The 17256-nt window shown below is 39.8% G+C and overlaps 1 protein-coding gene across 5 annotated transcripts in view; it reads right to left on the reverse strand.

Annotated features, from left to right (window-relative positions):
* ikbke (inhibitor of nuclear factor kappa B kinase subunit epsilon) overlaps positions 1 to 17256 on the reverse strand; it is an 84360-nt gene that overhangs the window by 44679 nt on the left and 22425 nt on the right. For all 5 annotated transcript variants that reach the window (XM_039749150.1, XM_039749152.1, XM_039749153.1 and 2 more), the window contains exons 2-6: positions 17075 to 17201; positions 16586 to 16726; positions 10716 to 10851; positions 9775 to 9956; positions 370 to 530 (exon numbers count right to left, since the gene is read on the reverse strand). In XM_039749150.1, the coding sequence (XP_039605084.1) occupies positions 370 to 530; positions 9775 to 9956; positions 10716 to 10851; positions 16586 to 16726; positions 17075 to 17182 (728 nt within the window). In that variant the 5' untranslated portion in view covers positions 17183 to 17201. The remainder of the gene's footprint in view (positions 1 to 369; positions 531 to 9774; positions 9957 to 10715; positions 10852 to 16585; positions 16727 to 17074; positions 17202 to 17256) is intronic.

Here is a 17256-nt window from a genome sequence, read left to right on the forward strand (position 1 = left end):
GTGCAAGTCAAATGCTAATGGAGTGTTTTTATTGATAAATGGGAAGAAAATGGTGTAAGGGATATAGAAGACAGCAGTCATCACAAGATGTCCTACGGTGGGAGGCATGTTGCATTTTTAATTTGAATATAATGCAATAGTTAATCATTTTGACCTATTCCTGCCTGATAGAAGTCTTTAGCAGACGTGTAGGACAACCCACAACCACAAGTTCAACACCGAGAGTTTAAATCAAACAAAAATAAAAAAGTGCATCATTATAAAACTGAGAAAATAAGACATTTTACTTCCTTCTTATAAGGTAGTACCTGCTCCCCAGCTTTTACCCCTTACCGCTACACTTAAAATATCCATATGTGCACTGCATACATGAGTTGCTTGTTCTTGCGTGGCCCACCAAAAGGAATAAAGGGAAGACTTCCTGTAGCTGCATGATAGAATGTCACGCCAATGCTCCAAAGATCCACAGTGGCTCCGTAAGCCTTATGCTGGGGTTTCCTAAGCACTGCACGCTCATACATGTCAGGATGCTGCAAGAAAGAAAAGGACAATAAAATGGCATCTCAGAACGGGTGCTTTCACTTGCTGGATCCAGAGACTAAAGGCTTTTCATTTTATAATAACATCTAGGGTCTAATCGATTTCAGAAATCTTTACGTGAACAATAAAACACAATTGAAGAAGGGGAGACACTCATAAGTATGGCTGCAGGCAGAGCTAAAAAACCTGGACAAAAGGTCAAGTGGCAAATAATTTCAGGAAATACCCCTACACGTAGCCTAATTGTTTCAAGAGTAAATATTCAGTCACTGAACCTTGACAGCTAGTAAAAACTCAGCTAGACCAACCTTTATGACCAAATTGTAATACATCACCTACTGACCTAACTCATCCTTGCCCAAGTAGTGACTGCTTTCCTTTCATCTAGTTTGTGTTTGTCCTACACTCTTTTCAACATGGAGAGCACAGAAAGAATTATGGAGATAAGAAGAACACAAAATATAGGTGCTGGGTTATCCAACACATTTGTGGTATGTTTCTTAGGAGGAGGAGGATTGGAGCCGGCGCTGATACAGCACATTGCCGCAACCCCCACATGACAAACCAACTCAGGATCCCAGATTAAGACCTGAGTGCAGTCATACGACAGGCAACACCTCAGCACCACACCAGCTCAGATGGTATGGAACCAGTGTGAGGTTTTTTATGGTGGCTGGAGTGCCAATTTTGCCACCAACCCCCAAGTTTTTCCCTGTGAGTTGGAGGGCCTACCTACAGGGCTGGATGCAGATTGACGTCATACCCAGGATGGAGCAAATTGCAGGTTAAGGGCCTTGCTCAGGGGACCAACGGAGTAAAGTCATTTTTGGCATTTATGGGATTCGAACTGGCAGTCCACAGTTAATACTAATATACAGTAGGTGTCAAAATAGCTTAAATGAATAAATGAGGCTAATTGCCATCATTAATATAACTTGTTCCACAATGTGACAGAAGATTTAAACAAAAAATAATTTACGTTAGGTATCTACTTCTGGAGTTAAGCATGCTCAAGGAAATGAGATTGTAAAACATTATGCCATTAGATGTTCACTTTTAGCTCAATAAAATTGGTTTTCAAGATGGGATAAACGAATACATATTAAGGTATTTAAAAATAAAATGATTTCAACAACTATTTTAAAATTAGTACAGTATGAGATTATAGGTGCCTAGCCATTTTAAATAACAGCTAGGCCATAAAATATAATAAATGTTGGCGTTGGCATAAAATTAATGCTTATCAGGTTGTCATATCCCGTGTACATGTGCCTGCATACACAAAAATAGTTGAAGTGCAAGGAAAACCCTTCTAGCTGCACAGTACTTACTAGAACATTAGGAGACTTATGACAAGAACAGGCCATTCAGCCCAATACGATTGTCCATCCTATTCACCTAGATTGTCCAAAATAACATCAGGTTAAGATCTGAAGATCCCTAAAGTCCTGCCCGCTACCACATTACTTGCTAACTTATCTATGGTTCTTTGTGTGCAGATAAAGCCTTCTAAAATTTATATGAAACCTGCCTTTAATGAAATTCCTATTCCTGTTTTCTTGTTGCAGAATTTATTTTAAAATGAAAACTGGGATTTACTGTAGTAAATCCTTTCATAATTTAAACATTTCAGTCAGGTCCATTCTTAATTACCATGTGCGTAAATTTAAAAGGCTCAGCTACTTCAATCTCCCCTTGTCTCATACCTCTTAGTCCTGGAATCAACCCAGTTGCTCTTCTCTAGGTCAATACCATCAAAAAGTAAAATAGACCAACTGATAAAAGTACTACAGAGCAGCTTACAAACTTAACAGTGTTAACTGAAAAGCACCAAATGAAGTCACATCTGTCTTTCAAACAGGGCCCTGCATAGTGGAGGAGTCATTTTATTATTACCTTACTTGCAAATATCATCTATCTCATGCTCAGACAATTTAAAGTGATTATTAAAAAAATGGTAGCGAGACCAATATTTTACCACAAGTCATGTATCAGTGCCATTAACAAAGGAGAAAGTAAATTACATACCAGCAGATACGAGTAACAGGCTACAGTGTACCTGTATAAGCAGAGACTCAAACAAGAAGGTAAATAACGGGACAATAGAAAATAAATGATTCTACTGATAATTTATTTCAATTAAATCTAGGATTAGATTATAAAATACAAGAACATCTCACAAGCCTGTGTGTTAGACTGAATTGCTCCTTTAGTGGTTACTGAAGTGATCACTCTGCTGCAGCAATGAACTGAAGAAGCCAGATACTCTTTTAGTTTATTGTTACTGCTAAATTTCTCTCAATTAGTCTAAAAGCTTTTATTTCATAGTGTGAATAATGAAGTGATGAAAATGCTGCAAATTTAAATCTTACCTGAGCCTGTTATTGTTTGTATAGACTATTACTTTATGCAAAGCTTAAAACGGACACAAATACAGATGAAGCTGACCATGGCTGGTAACACTAACATGGAATGAGGTGGACTGTAGATATACAGTATGCTGTTTCAGCTAAAGTGGAAAAAAATGAAATGGCATACTCTTCCTGAAGCCTACGTGGCATCCCCCCAATAAATCCCCAAATATACCTGTGTGTTAGGTGTATTGGTTATTCCACAATGGCCTCAGTGTGTTAGTGTGGGGGCATGGGCCCTGCAATGGACTGGTGACATGTCCAGGGCTGGTTTTTGCCTTGTGTCCAAAGCTGCAGGGATAATCTCCAGTCCCTGCCACTATGAGGTGGATTAAGCACATTTTGAAAATGTTATGTTACCTTTCATAATTCTATTTTGTTAAAATGTTGGTAGGTTGCTTTAAATTAGACATGAAAACTATTAGATGGCAGGTGCACTTATTCACAGGATGACTGCACATGCATATGGGCAGAACTTGTATGTTGAGATTCATTGTGGATTTGATTGTGGACATTAACAGATATTAGTATATTTGCTTTCATCTCACATCTTATTTGCACTTTATAACTATAGCATACTTTGGATGCAAACTTTTCTAACAACAGTTATAATTCTTAAGTCTAAAATGTTCAAAGTAATCACTTTTTAATATTTTATTGTTGAGACATTCAAAGTTCAGCTAATGACAGGTTAGCTGTCAAACACATTCTTGGTTTTTATACATTAAAAGCTTTGAGCATGGGAAAGGTGCTGCACACAAGGGGCGTTTGTTTTATTTTTCAATATAGTCCCCCGATAGTTCCATTCACTTCATCCACCTGCAATGACTTGAACTCCTTTGAAAAAAAAAAAAAATCTTCAGTTTGACCTTCAAACCAGGACATCACAGCTGCCTTGACATCATCATCATTTGGAAACAAATATACAGAGAGATTTCTTCAAAACTATGAAAAGAAAATAATCTGAGGGAGCCAGAGACTGTAGGGTGGATGGTACAGTTGCTGGAACCCACATTCTCAGATGTCAGCCTGTGATTGACGTGACATATGAACCAGTGCATTGTCATGAAGAAGCAGTACGCCTGTTGTCAGTTTTCCGCGTCTATTTTCTTTGATTGAATCCCGCAAAACGATCATTGTGTTGCCGTAACTCTCCCCAGTTATGGTTGCCTTGTGTGGCATTAACTACAGAAGCAAAAGTCCTTCAATATCCCAGAAGGAAATTGCCATGACTTTGCCTGCAGATTTTTCTGTTTCAAACGTTTTAGGATTGGGGGATGACTTGTGCTTCCACTGCATGGACTCCATTTTGGACTCAGGATCTCTGTGATAGACCCAAGTCTCATTTCCATTCACCAAACAATGAAAAAAATTCACTTGGTCTTCACGGAGCATCTTCAAGTTCTTGACAGCACTGGAGCCTTGTGGCCTTCTGACATGATGTCTGCATTCCTGGAACCCATCTTGCACTGACCTTTGACATGCCCAAATTTTCATGAATTATTTTCCAAACTGTACCTGCCAAGATGCACATTACTTCAGCTATCTGGGAACCCTTAATTCATCTGTCTGACAAATTAAATCCTCAAAATTCTTGCACATTTCTGTGGAAGCAGTCATCCAGTGTGACGGTCACCTTTAATGGACTCTGTACCCCACTTAAACGTCTTGATCCAAAATTGTATTTTGTAAGATGATGGGGTAGAATCACCATAAACTGCAGTCACGCATTCATGGATCTCAACTGGCTTTTCCCTTCTTTTGTGAGAGATTTTATCACTGAACGTTGCTCTAAATCTAGCATTGTCTTAATTGATTCACATGAGGACTCTCCTGACATCCTGTCTCTTGGAATGTCAGGCTTGCACTAAGCCACAACTGTGCATGAGTAAACCTGAGACATGTCAGAATAGGACCAGAGTTGTTTCAACATGCTTGCTACTTTCTTTCAAACTAATAGAAAAATTCTTCACCATATACTGTACATAAAAACAAACAGCACTTAGAAGTCACTCCATTTGGCAGTTTTTATGTCTTTCTTCGAAACTGAACAGTAGACAACCGATCCACACTTCTAAGTGTATAACATTAGCACCATGTTTAATAAAGCTGTGACCAGTTGAAGAATAAACTGTTTCTGTTCCTCGTCCTTTGTTAGTACATCATTGTACTTTTTGAAGACACTTATTCTTCTTTCAGCTGCATTGTTCACTACCACAATAAGGACATCAAAGAATGATGTTGTCCTTTATGTTTCCAGATCGACCAACTTCTGCTGTTCAAATTACTTTCTTAGCTTAAGATATTAAGGAATGTCTGTTAACAACAGCTGCTGCTGGCCTTCCACCACATTTTCCTTTGCTTTGTTTAAGTTGAGAAACTCTGTCATAAAAAATGGGATAAGGTGTCAAACGTTCAGATAAAAACCAGAGATGCCTTGAAAATCTTGCTTATGCATTACTGGCAACAGCCTAGTTTGGCTAAGTCTGAAGAAAAGATAAAAATTTCATGCCACTGAGAGGAGTTTGGATTACAAATGATGGTTCATTCCACTGTCTAACATAAACAAGACTGAAAAATAGAGCTGTGATTATCTGTGATAATCTTGAATTCATGTGCAGTCATCCTGAACTGAGCCTAAACTGGAATATTTCAACATATAAACGTCTAGACTAGTTGCAGCACATTTAGTCCATGTGGTAGTTTTGCTGTGGATAAATGAGGGATTGTCTTTCCATCAACCTATTTTCAGGGTTAGACCTTTAACTAGATAAAGCCACATAAGTACAATCTTCTTCTTCTTTCAGCTGCTCCCATTAGGGGTCGCCACAGTGAATCATCTTCAACCATATCTTTCTGTCCTCTGCATCTTGTTCTGTTACACCCATCACCTGCATGTCCTCTCTCATCACATCCATAAACCTTCTCTTAGGCCTTCCTCTTTTTCTCTTCCCTGGCAGCTCTATCCTTAGCATCCTTCTCCCAATATACCCAGCATCTCTTCTCTGCACATGTCCAAACCAATACAATCTCGCCTCTCTGACTTTTTCTCTGAACCGTCCAACTTGAGCTGACCCTCTAATGTACTCATTTCTAATCCTATCCATCCTCGTCACACCCAATGCAAATCTTAGCATCTTTAACTCTGCTACCTCCAGCTCTGTCTCCTGCTTTCTGGTCAGTGCCACCGTCTCCAACCCATATAACATAGCTGGTCTCACTACCGTCCTGTAGACCTTCCCTTTCACTCTTGCTGATACCCGTCTGTCACAAATTACTCCCGACACTCTTCTCCACCCATTCCACCCTGCCTGCACTCTCTTTTTCACCTCTCTTCCACAATCTCCATTACTCTGTACTGTTGATCCCAAGTATTTAAACTCATCCACCTTGCCAACTCTACTCCTTGCATCCTCACCATTCCACTGACCTCCCTCTCATTTCCACACATGTATTCTGTCTTGTTCCTACTGACCTTCATTCCTCTCCTCTCTAGAGCATATCTCCACCTCTCCAGGGTCTCCTCAACCTGCTCCCTACTATCGCTACAGATCACAATGTCATCAGCAAACATCATAGTCCACGGGACTCCTGTCTAATCTCGTTTGTCAACCTGTCCATCACCATTGCAAATAAGAAAGGGCTCAGAGCCAATCTCTGATGTAATCCCACCTCCAACTTGAATCAATCCATCACTCCTACCATAGACCTTACCACTGTCACACATCCTGTACAACTGTTACGTACTTCTCTGCCACTCCCGACTTCCTTATACAATACCACAGCTCCTCTCGAGACACCCTGTCATATGCTTTCTCCAGGTCCACAAAGACACAATGCAACTCCTTCTGGCCTTCTCTAAACTTCTCCATCAACATCCTCAGAGCAAACATTGCATCTGTGGTGCTCTTTCTTGGCATGAAACCATACTGCTGCTCACTAATCATCTCCTCACTTCTTAACCTAGCTTCCACTACTCTTTCCCATAACTTCATGCTGTGGCTCATCAATTTTATTCTCCTGTAGTTACTGCAGTCTGCACATCCCCATTATTCTTAAATATCGGCACCAGTACACTTCTTCTCCACTTCCTCTCACTTTCCAAGATTCCATTAAACAATCTGGTTAAGAACACCACTGCCATCTCTCCTAAAAACCTTCATGCTTCCATAGGTATGTCATCTGGACCAACGGCCTTTCCTTTTTCATCCTCTTCATAGCTGTCCTTTCTTCCTCCTTGCTAATCCGTTGCACTTCCTGATTCACTATCTCCACATCATCCAACCTCTCTCTCTCTTTTCTCTTCATTCATCAGCCTCTCAAAGTACTCTTTCCATCTGCTCAACACACTCTCCTCGTTTGTGAGTACTTTCCATCTTTATCCTTTATCACCCTAACCTGCTGCACATCTTTCCAAGCTCAGTCCCTTTGTCTAGCCAATCGGTACAGGTCCTTTTCTCCCTCCTTAGTGTCCAACCTCTCATACAACTCATCATATGACTTTTTTTGTAGCCTTCGCCACCTCTCTCTTCACCTTGCGCCTTATCTCCTTGTACTCTTGTCTACTTTCTGCATCTCTCTGAATATCCCACTTCTTCTTTGCCATCCTCTTCCTCTGTATACTCCTGTATTTCCTAATTCCACCACCAGGTTTCCTTTTCCTCCTTCCTCTTTACAGATGTCATGCCAAGCACCCTTCTTGCTGTCACCCTTACTACATCTGCTGTAGTTTCCCAGCTGTCTGGTAACTCTTCACTGCCATCCAGTGCCAGTCTCACCTCCTCCTTAAACTCAACCTTGCAGTCTTCCTTTTTCAACTTCCACCATTTGATCCTTGGATCTGCCCTCACTCTCTTCCTTTTCTTGATCTCCAGCGTCCTCCTACAGACCACCATCCTATGCTGCTTAACTACACTTTCCCTGCCACCACTTTGCAGTCTTCAATCTCCTTCAGATCAACTCTTCTGCATAGGATGTATTCTACCTGTGTGCATCTTCCTCCACTCTTGTACGTAACCCTATGTTCCTCCCTCTTCTTAAAATACGTATTCACCACAGCCATGTCCATCCTTTTGGCAAAATCCACTATCCTCTGACCTTCTTCATTCCTCTCCTTGACACCATACCTACCCATCACTTCCTCGTCTCCACTGTTTCCTTCACCAACATGCCCATTGAAATCCACTCCAATCACCACTTTCTGTCCCTTGGGTACACTGTTCATCACTTCATCCAACTCACTCCAAAAATCTTCTTTCTCACCCATTGCACACCCAACTTGCGGTGCATATGCACTAACAACATTCATCATCACACCTCCAATTTCCAGCTTCATAATCATTACTCTGCCTGACACTCTTTTCACCTCCAAAACACTCTTGGCATACTGTTCCTTCAGAATAACCCCTACTCCATTTCTCCTCCCATCCACACCATGATAGAACAATTTGAATCCACCTCCAATCTACCTGGCCTAACTCCCCTTCCATCCCTTCCTTCTCTCCATCATATCTGTTAACTCTCTCCCCTTACCAGTCATACTGCCAACATTCAAAGTTCCTACCTTCAGTTCCATTCTCTTTACTTTCCTCCTCTCCTCCTGCCTCCGGACACGTCTCTCTCCTCTTCTTCGGCCAACAGTAGCCCAATTTCCACCAGCACCCTGTTGGCTAACAGTACTGGTGGCAGTCATTGTTAACCCGGGGCTCGACCGATCCGGTATGGAAATTTGTATTGTTGTCCGCATATTGGATTTGGCAAAATTTTACACCGGATGCCCTTCCTGACGTGACCCTCCCCATTTATCTGGGTTTGGGACCGGCACAAAGAAACACACTGGTTTGTGCATCCCCTGTAAAGCCACATAAGTACAATCACTCCTATATTAAAGTAGGTTTGTAAGGTTTTTCGGCACTTTATAAAGGCAATGGTTGCTACCAGATGCTTCTAAATTTCTGTGTAGACCACAAACAAACTAGAAACAAGACAAACTCCCACTTACCACTAGAATGATCTGGGAACTCAACCTTAGTACTATAATGTTCTCAGTTTCATTTTTTTATTGTTTACTAATCACGTAACCAGTTAAGAACCCAGTGCAAGACTACTGTGTAGTAACAATACCAATTATATTTTCAGAATTGACTGACTTCCAAATGGTTTAACTTTCACTGGTAAGCAAGCTATCTCTAATGGATAAAAGTAAGTCTTGTGGAGAAATGATTCTGCAAACATCAATTTCTTTGCATTGGTTTAGACCACCCTAATAACAAATATAAACTGGTCCCTTAAACAATACTGTACAGTTACTCTATCGTATGGTATTTGAGGTTCAGTATTTATAGTTAGAACTTTGAAAACAGGATCAGTGCATCCCCGTTTTTAAAAACACATGCCAGATTTAAGAACAAATAAAGAAGAAACTCATAGGTGGCAGGGTAATTGTCTAATAAAAGAACAAACAAAACTGTGGAGTAATGAAGGACTTCTACTGGATAAATCTAAAACACCTGGTTTTGAAAGCTGTACCAACATATAGCTTGATGTGGTGGTTTCTATAATGTTATTTATTTGTGCTGCTTCAGGTTGTTCTCCTTTTACATAATGATATATTCAGCTACTAATGAACAAAACAAAAAAGATAACTCCAGAAAAGACTACACACACTTCCTAATTTTCTAAATTTGGAACTCCTAATTCCTTCTACTGATCAGCTGACTCTTATCCACATTTCATGTTCCTCATTTAAATGACCTTTTTTGTTAATGTTTTGGATTGTTTTAGTTGTAGTGTAACTTTGAGTCTGTGAATTCTATAAACCTACCAGATACTCCTCAGTTCCATACAAGGAGAGGAACTTCTCACCATCCTCCAGCTCTCGGGCTGCTCCAAAGTCAGTCAGCTTGTAGATGGATTGCTTGTCTTCTCCGACCACTCGCATGATGTTGCCTGGCTTGATATCCCTGTGAACAACTCCATTATGCCTCAGGTGGTTCATGCCTGCCACTAAATTAGATTGGGGGGGAGGGGCTGTTATGCTCTCATTTAGTTTTATCATGCTTACAGAAAAAAATAAAAAATAAAAAAATATATATATATATTACATAGTTTACGGTCAAATAATGCAAAGAGTACGGAACACGTGTTTCACCCTTATTTGGGCTCATCAGGTGTACACACTCCACTGCACCCCTCACGGGAATCGAACCTCGGATGTCAGCATCAGAGACGAAGTCCCTTTATGCTGCGCCACGGCATGTGGCTCATTTATTTGACAGCCTGGAGATCGGAGTAATTACATTCATAGCGTCCGTAGTCATCATGTAGGTAACCACCCATACAATCAGATCGAGACTCAGAGTACGGATGCCATGAATATAAATATACAAAATATATACAGACACATTTCAGTCTGGCAAGAGACTGCATACACCATTCCAACAACACATTTCAATGGGTGAAGGAAATCCATAATAGGGACAATACAAAAAGGGACAATGAAACACAAGACAGTAAAACAGAGGAAGAGGAATTCTTCTGCCACAGTAAGCCACGACGGTGACACTTAAACAAAAGGCACAAAGTGAGAGCTGCTAAATCTCAGTGTACCATCTTAGTGAAATGACAATGGTATGATTCCAGACTGTTCATTCACAGACTACAGAATTGGAATATTTTAGAAGGGTCTCTCCTGGAAGAACAAAAGAAAGCAACAACATGCTAGCTGAGCTAATTTATAATATCTTGGTTTGCACAAAGACTCACCTACACACTGCAGCACAATAAGGAACTCTGACTCTGACAGGCCATACATATTCTCTGGGTCCTCTAGAAGGTTGAGCAGACTGCCGCCAGAACAGAACTCCATTACAAGAACTTTCTGCTTTGTATTGACATGTGTCTGAGCAAGGAAAGGAAACAGAAAAATGGTGAAGGGAGGTTTCTAGGCTTTAACAGAATGTCAACAGAAACATGACAATTTCAATGAATTAAATAATTAGGTTTTAGCTTAAATATGGGTACTTAAATGGTGTACAACAATACTTACATTTATACTGCAGCTTTCATAACAAGTGCAATCATCCTTTAGGTTTGAACAACTATTAACAGGAATGGTTTAGTTCTGACGACCTATGTGGCAGTAGGTTTTTGTATAAACCTTCACCTCCAATTTTAAAAAAATTGTAAAAATCTCCTCTTTTCCCTTCTTTTTGCATTCAGTAGTGTAGTAGTGTGAAATTTACTTTGTCAATCAGTTTAGGTACAAGTAAATTTTTGCTATATAATTTTAATGTAAAATTACTAGGACAATAATAAAAGAGGATAACATTTTTTCCAGTGTAATCTGCTCCCTTAATTGTATCTTAATAACACAAACTAACAAGTAAAGAAGAACAATGGCAAAGGACACACAATTTGCAACTACTTCAATGTCATATGAACTAGCATGCTATGAAAAATATTATATTTTTAAAATATATTCTTACTTTCATTTATACATATGTATTATGACCACAAGGGGGGAGACTGAGCCCCAAACCGCAGACACAATAGCACCTAACACTGTCCTGGGTTCAAATACTGGGTTTTTATTTAACACCAAGTCCTTGCAAATGTGCACAGTCAATTAAACCACAAATGTACACAGACTAAAAGATCTTTCTCTGCTGCTGGTGAGTGTTGGTTGATGCAGTGGGCTCTTTTTAAGCTGGACTCAGGAATGCTTCTGGTAATACAGCCTGGTCTGTTGGGAGCACTTCTGGGTTGTATGGGAACCAGGGAGGTCCTCCCCGGGCAGCAAACTCTGGCATCATCCAAGGACCTCAAACGGCTGCACTTACCTACTCTAAGTCCCATGCAGCCTTTCAGGTGTCTAAACTGGGAGTATTTGAGAGGGACACTGCCACTTGTTATATGGGGGACTGAACAGCTCCCAGTTCACAGCTCCATCCATCCTCCATGGTAAGCATACTCATATTACACATAATAACGGACTCCAATGAGGCTTTATGTTTCTTGTTTACGTATGCTGATAATACAAAAGGTTAACTCTGTAACAATATTCAAGCAAAAAGCATGCATTTTGAACATAACAATTAGATAAAGGACATATGGATTATGCAACACAAGTAACGTGAGATTTCTTCTTTTTTCCATGGACGTTTTCCACGTCATTTCCTGTTGTACAACACTACTCACAGTTGCCTTCTATCTGTTCTGCTTTAAAGAATGAAATACATTTTTTCCACTACAAAATACATGGGGTAAATAACATATAAAAAAATATAATTTTTGGGCAGAGTATTCCTTTAAATGCAAACTCCCTTTTGTCATTTTTCTAGTAATTAATTCCTTTCCTGTGGAATCTACTCTCTTAATTGAATCCTAATAATACTAAATAATAAATGAGAGTTTGCTTGACTCTCAATGGAGTCATTGGATAAATAAAAAAATAAATCTCTCTGTTATGTGTATTATTTAAAGATAATCCATGTATGTTCATTAATAAATAATGTATCAAATAATCAGAATGCGACACCTGAAAAGCTAAATGAAAAAGAGAAAAACCTTAAAAACCAAGATAAAAAACACTGAACTATCCTTATGTCATACATATTAATGCTTGCCACATTTCACCCATTTTTAAAATTATAGGATTGACAACAAAACATACAAACTGTGAAATAACACCTAGTTGGCTCATGTAACGTCTCATTTTTGTTGCATTTCATTTTGTCTACAAGTTAAGGGAAAAGGAAACCATTAATCAGAATCAGAAAACTTCTAATTACTTATGTTACAACTTAACAGACAATAGACAAGTTACACAAGAGCACATATAAAAGTAATCATGGACAATGCATCCGGAAAGTATTCACAGCGCTTCATCACTTTTTCCACATTTTGTTATGTTACAGCCTTATTCCAAAATGGATTAAATTCATTTTTTTCCTCAGAATTCTACACATAACACCCCATAATGACAACTGGAAAAAAGTTTGAGATTTTTGCAAATTTATTAAAAATTTAAAAATTGAGAAAGCACATGTACATAAGTATTCACAGCCTTTGCCATGAAGCTCAAAATTGAGCTCAGGTGCATCCTGTTTCCCCTGATCATTCTTGAGATGTTTCTGCAGCTTAGTTGGAGTCCACCTGTGGTAAATTCAGTTGATTGGACATGATTTGGAAAGGCACACACCTGTCTATAGAAGGTCCCACAGTTGACAGTTCATGTCAGAGCACAAACCAAGCATGAAGTCAAAGGGATTGTCTGTAGACCTCTGAGACAGGATTTTCTTGAGGCACAAATCTGGGGAAGGTTACAGAATAATTTCTGCTGCTTTGAAGGTCCCAATGAGCACAGTGGCCTCCATCATCCGTAAGTGGAAGAAGTTCGAAATCACCAGGACTCTTCCTAGAGCTGGCCGGCCATCTAAACTGAGCGATCGGGGGAGAAGGGCCTTAGTCAGGGAGGTGACCAAGAACCCGATGCTCACTCTGTCAGAGCTCCATAGGTCCTCTGTGGAGAGAGGAGAACCTTCCAGAAGGACAAAAATCTCTGCAGCAATCCACCAATCAGGCCTGTATGGTAGAGTGGCCAGACGGAAGCCACTCCTTAGTAAAAAGGCACATGGCAGCCCGCCTGGAGTTTGCCAAAAGGAACCTGAAGGACTCTCGGACCACAAGAAACAAAATTCTCTGGTCTGATGAGACAAAGATTGAACTCTTTGGTGTGAATGCCAGGCATCACATTTGGAGGAAACCAGGCACCGCTCATCACCAGGCCAATACCATCCCTACAGTGAAGCATGGTGGTGGCAGCATCATGCTGTGGGGATGTTTTTCAGCGGCAGGAACTGGGAGACTAGTCAGGATAAAGGGAAAGATGACTGCAGCAATGTACAGAGACATCCTGGATGAAAACCTGCTCCAGAGCGCTCTTGACCTCAGACTGGGGTGACAGTTCATCTTTCAGCAGGACAACAACCCTAAGCACACAGCCAAGATATCAAAGGAGTGGCTTCAGGACAACTCTGTGAATGTCCTTGAGTGGCCCAGCCAGAGCCCAGACTTGAATCCGATTGAACATCTCTGGAGAGATCTTAAAATGGCTGTGCACCGATGCTTCCCATCCAACCTAATGGAGCTTGAGAGGTGCTGCAAAGAGGAATGGGCGAAACTGGCCAAGGATAGGTGTGCCAAGCTTGTGGCATCATATTCAAAAAGACTTGAGGCTGTAATTGCTGCCGTAGGTGCATCGACAAAGTATTGAGCAAAGGCTGTGAATACTTATGTACATGTGATTTCTCAGCTTTTTTATTTTAAATAAATTTGCAAAAACCTCAAGTAAACGTTTTTCACATTGTCATTATGGTGTGTTGTGTGTAGAATTCTGAGAAAAAAAATGAATTTAATCCATTTTGGAATAAGGCTGTAACATAACAAAATGTGGAAAAAGTGATGCGCTGTGAATACTTTCTGGATGCACTGTAAACATAATAAAGTATAATAAATGTAAGTATCAAACTAAAGTACAGAGTGTTGCACCTTAAGTTAATATTGCACATTTTGAGAACAAATAAGGGTATTCTCATGTGAAGAGCAGACAATTTATTACACAAGAACAAATAGTATGGGTAGTAGGGTAATAGCTTAAAGTGTGGGCGAGTGACCGGAAAAGGAGTTATAGAGACTAATGGCTGTGGGGAGAAAGGATTTCCTGTGACGTTCAGTGGAGCACTTGATGTTAGTCAGTCTACTGCTGAAAACGCTCCTCTGTCCAACCACAACACTATGAAGTGGGTGATTAGCATTTTCAATAATAGACCAAAGCCTAGACAACATTCTCTGATCTGCCACAGTTTCCAAGCTGTCCAGTTTCTCTCCTACCCCAGAGGCAACCATCTGAATTAGTTTGTTTAGTCTCCTGATGTCTGCCACTTTCATGCTGCTCCCCCAGCACGCCACAGCGAAGAAAATGGCACTGGCCACCACACTGTTATAGAACATCCGCAGCATAGTGTTTCTGACACTTAAAGATCTGAACTTTCCGTAGAAAATACAGCCTACTTTGACCCTTCTTGTATACGGCCAGCGAGTTCCTGGACCAGTCTAGCTTATTAGGAGATCAGAGTCTTAAAAAAGTATTAAAATTTAAACCAAAATGTATCTGTTCAGGTAGCAGCAGTAATTGGTCACTAATAAGAAAGTGGCTGAAACAAAAAACCAGCAGCCACCGTGGCCCCCAAGATCTGAGTTTGACACCTATAGTTTACTGCAACAACAAAGTTAAGGAAACTACAGTATGTTAGCACCAGCTGAAGAAGGTCTCTAATACATTTAGCATTCTTCTTATAGTTGAAGGAGGAGTGAAAATTAAATGCTTCTCTGGTGTGTTCACCCCTTTATTTGGGAGATGGGGATTTAATGACTTCATACATAAAAATTGTCCACCTGAACGAATGTGGTAAATAAAAGTTTATTAAACTGGTATTGCAAAACACAATAGGAAAACAAAATAAATTGTCACTCCCCATTACCCCTTCTGAGATACAATGGAGAGTGCAGTATTTCTTGCCATATTTTTTTCAGTACCACAACGATGATGCAATTTACAAATCTTGCCCATGTTATTCATTAACAACTACTTACCTTGTGAATCTTATCAAATGAATGAAATTTGGTGAAGAAAAATCTGATGGTGGCAGAATTAATAGCTCAGGCTTAATATGTCAAATTTTAGGGCCAGCTGCTTGCTTGTTCAAATACAGGACTTCTGTCTTCATGGTAATGAAAACTTACAGATGTTTTAATTGCATGGATTAGTAAATGAAAAATTCTTTAAACAGCTGCAACAAATGGCCCCCATGTCACTTTAATGTGCCGATTATGGTTGAATATAATAGTCTTCAGAACTGTTGACAGTTTAGTTGTCACTAAATAAAACCCACTGCAAATGCTACAGAAACACACACAAAAAAACAGTGATCAGCTCTATGTTCACTTGCAAGAGGACGGATTATAAGCAGTCGACAGTAATCAGACCACAGCTTATACTAAGTAACATTTGTAAAACTAACTAAATAGAGAAAAAAACCTACAATACAAATAAATCCACACATGTATCTGTATTTTCACTTTACTGCATTGTGATTTCGTGTTACAGACATATTCTTGTGAATGCGAGTGCAAACAGGGAAGCTGTAAAACAAGCACAATGAAATTAACTCTTCTATGCCTATTATTTTAGAATATGTTTTTTTTCTTAAAGGGTCCAAGTAGGGAAGGGCCAGGTAATAAGCACAAACAATTCAGATCGCAATTAGACTGAGTTTTTGCCTGCCCACAATGAAGTGTGGAGTAGATGTATATGACTATGGAGAGCGTTTTCAGAGGTTTCTGTTTTTTGGCAGTGGGTTTGAAATTTCCAGGGTAGTGTGGACAAAAAATGAATACTGTGACTTTGTCTGTGGTTTTATATGAAAAGATACTAGTGTGGATTGGGCCTAGGAAGTGAACTGATCAACCAATCAAAATGTCTACACCAAGAATAGATCAACGGATCTTGGAGGAGGAATCCCCACCCCTCCTGCCCTCACCGATCCATTACTAAAGTAATATACTGCACTCACCACCTCCTCCAGTGTGAAAAGCTTCACAATATTGATGTGATTCAGTTTACGAAGCATTTCAAACTCCCTCATTTGGACTTCATAAGGCCGCAGGTAACTAACTGGGTTGAACACTTTTACCGCTACCAGCTCCCCCGATTTCTGGAGTAAATACAAAAATAAAATTAGGGCAGATTTAGAAAAATAAGGTAATTTGGCTAAGAGAACAAGAAATGAAATAAAAAAATATGAAGACGTCATCATATTAACCACTTTTGCACAGTTTAAGTGACTGGCCACAGAAACTTATATTATGACTGTAGAACCTTATATTAAAATACAGAGATGCTCCAGGATAAAGCGTGGGGTCCACGTCTAAAAACCATCACATACAAATGAAGTGTTGTAAAATGCACACAATTAAAGATATTATATATACTAAAGAGTTGACAAATTAACAAACAATAGAAATTATTAAAATAAGGTAACAGAAAGAAAGAAGGGGCCAACCTTGTTCCTGGCTTTATAGACCGTTGCAGTTGCTCCTTGACCAAGAACATCATCAAGTGACCACAGGTAACTAGCTGTACTCAGCAAAATTTTCTCTCGGACAGCCATCTCACTTACACTCTACCTGCTGCAAAGATAAGAGATAAAAAGGGTAACGGCACCAATAAAAACAATACAGCACC

The sequence above is a fragment of the Polypterus senegalus genome, chromosome 3 (assembly GCF_016835505.1).
Source record: "Polypterus senegalus isolate Bchr_013 chromosome 3, ASM1683550v1, whole genome shotgun sequence".
NCBI classification, from domain to species: domain Eukaryota; kingdom Metazoa; phylum Chordata; class Cladistia; order Polypteriformes; family Polypteridae; genus Polypterus; species Polypterus senegalus.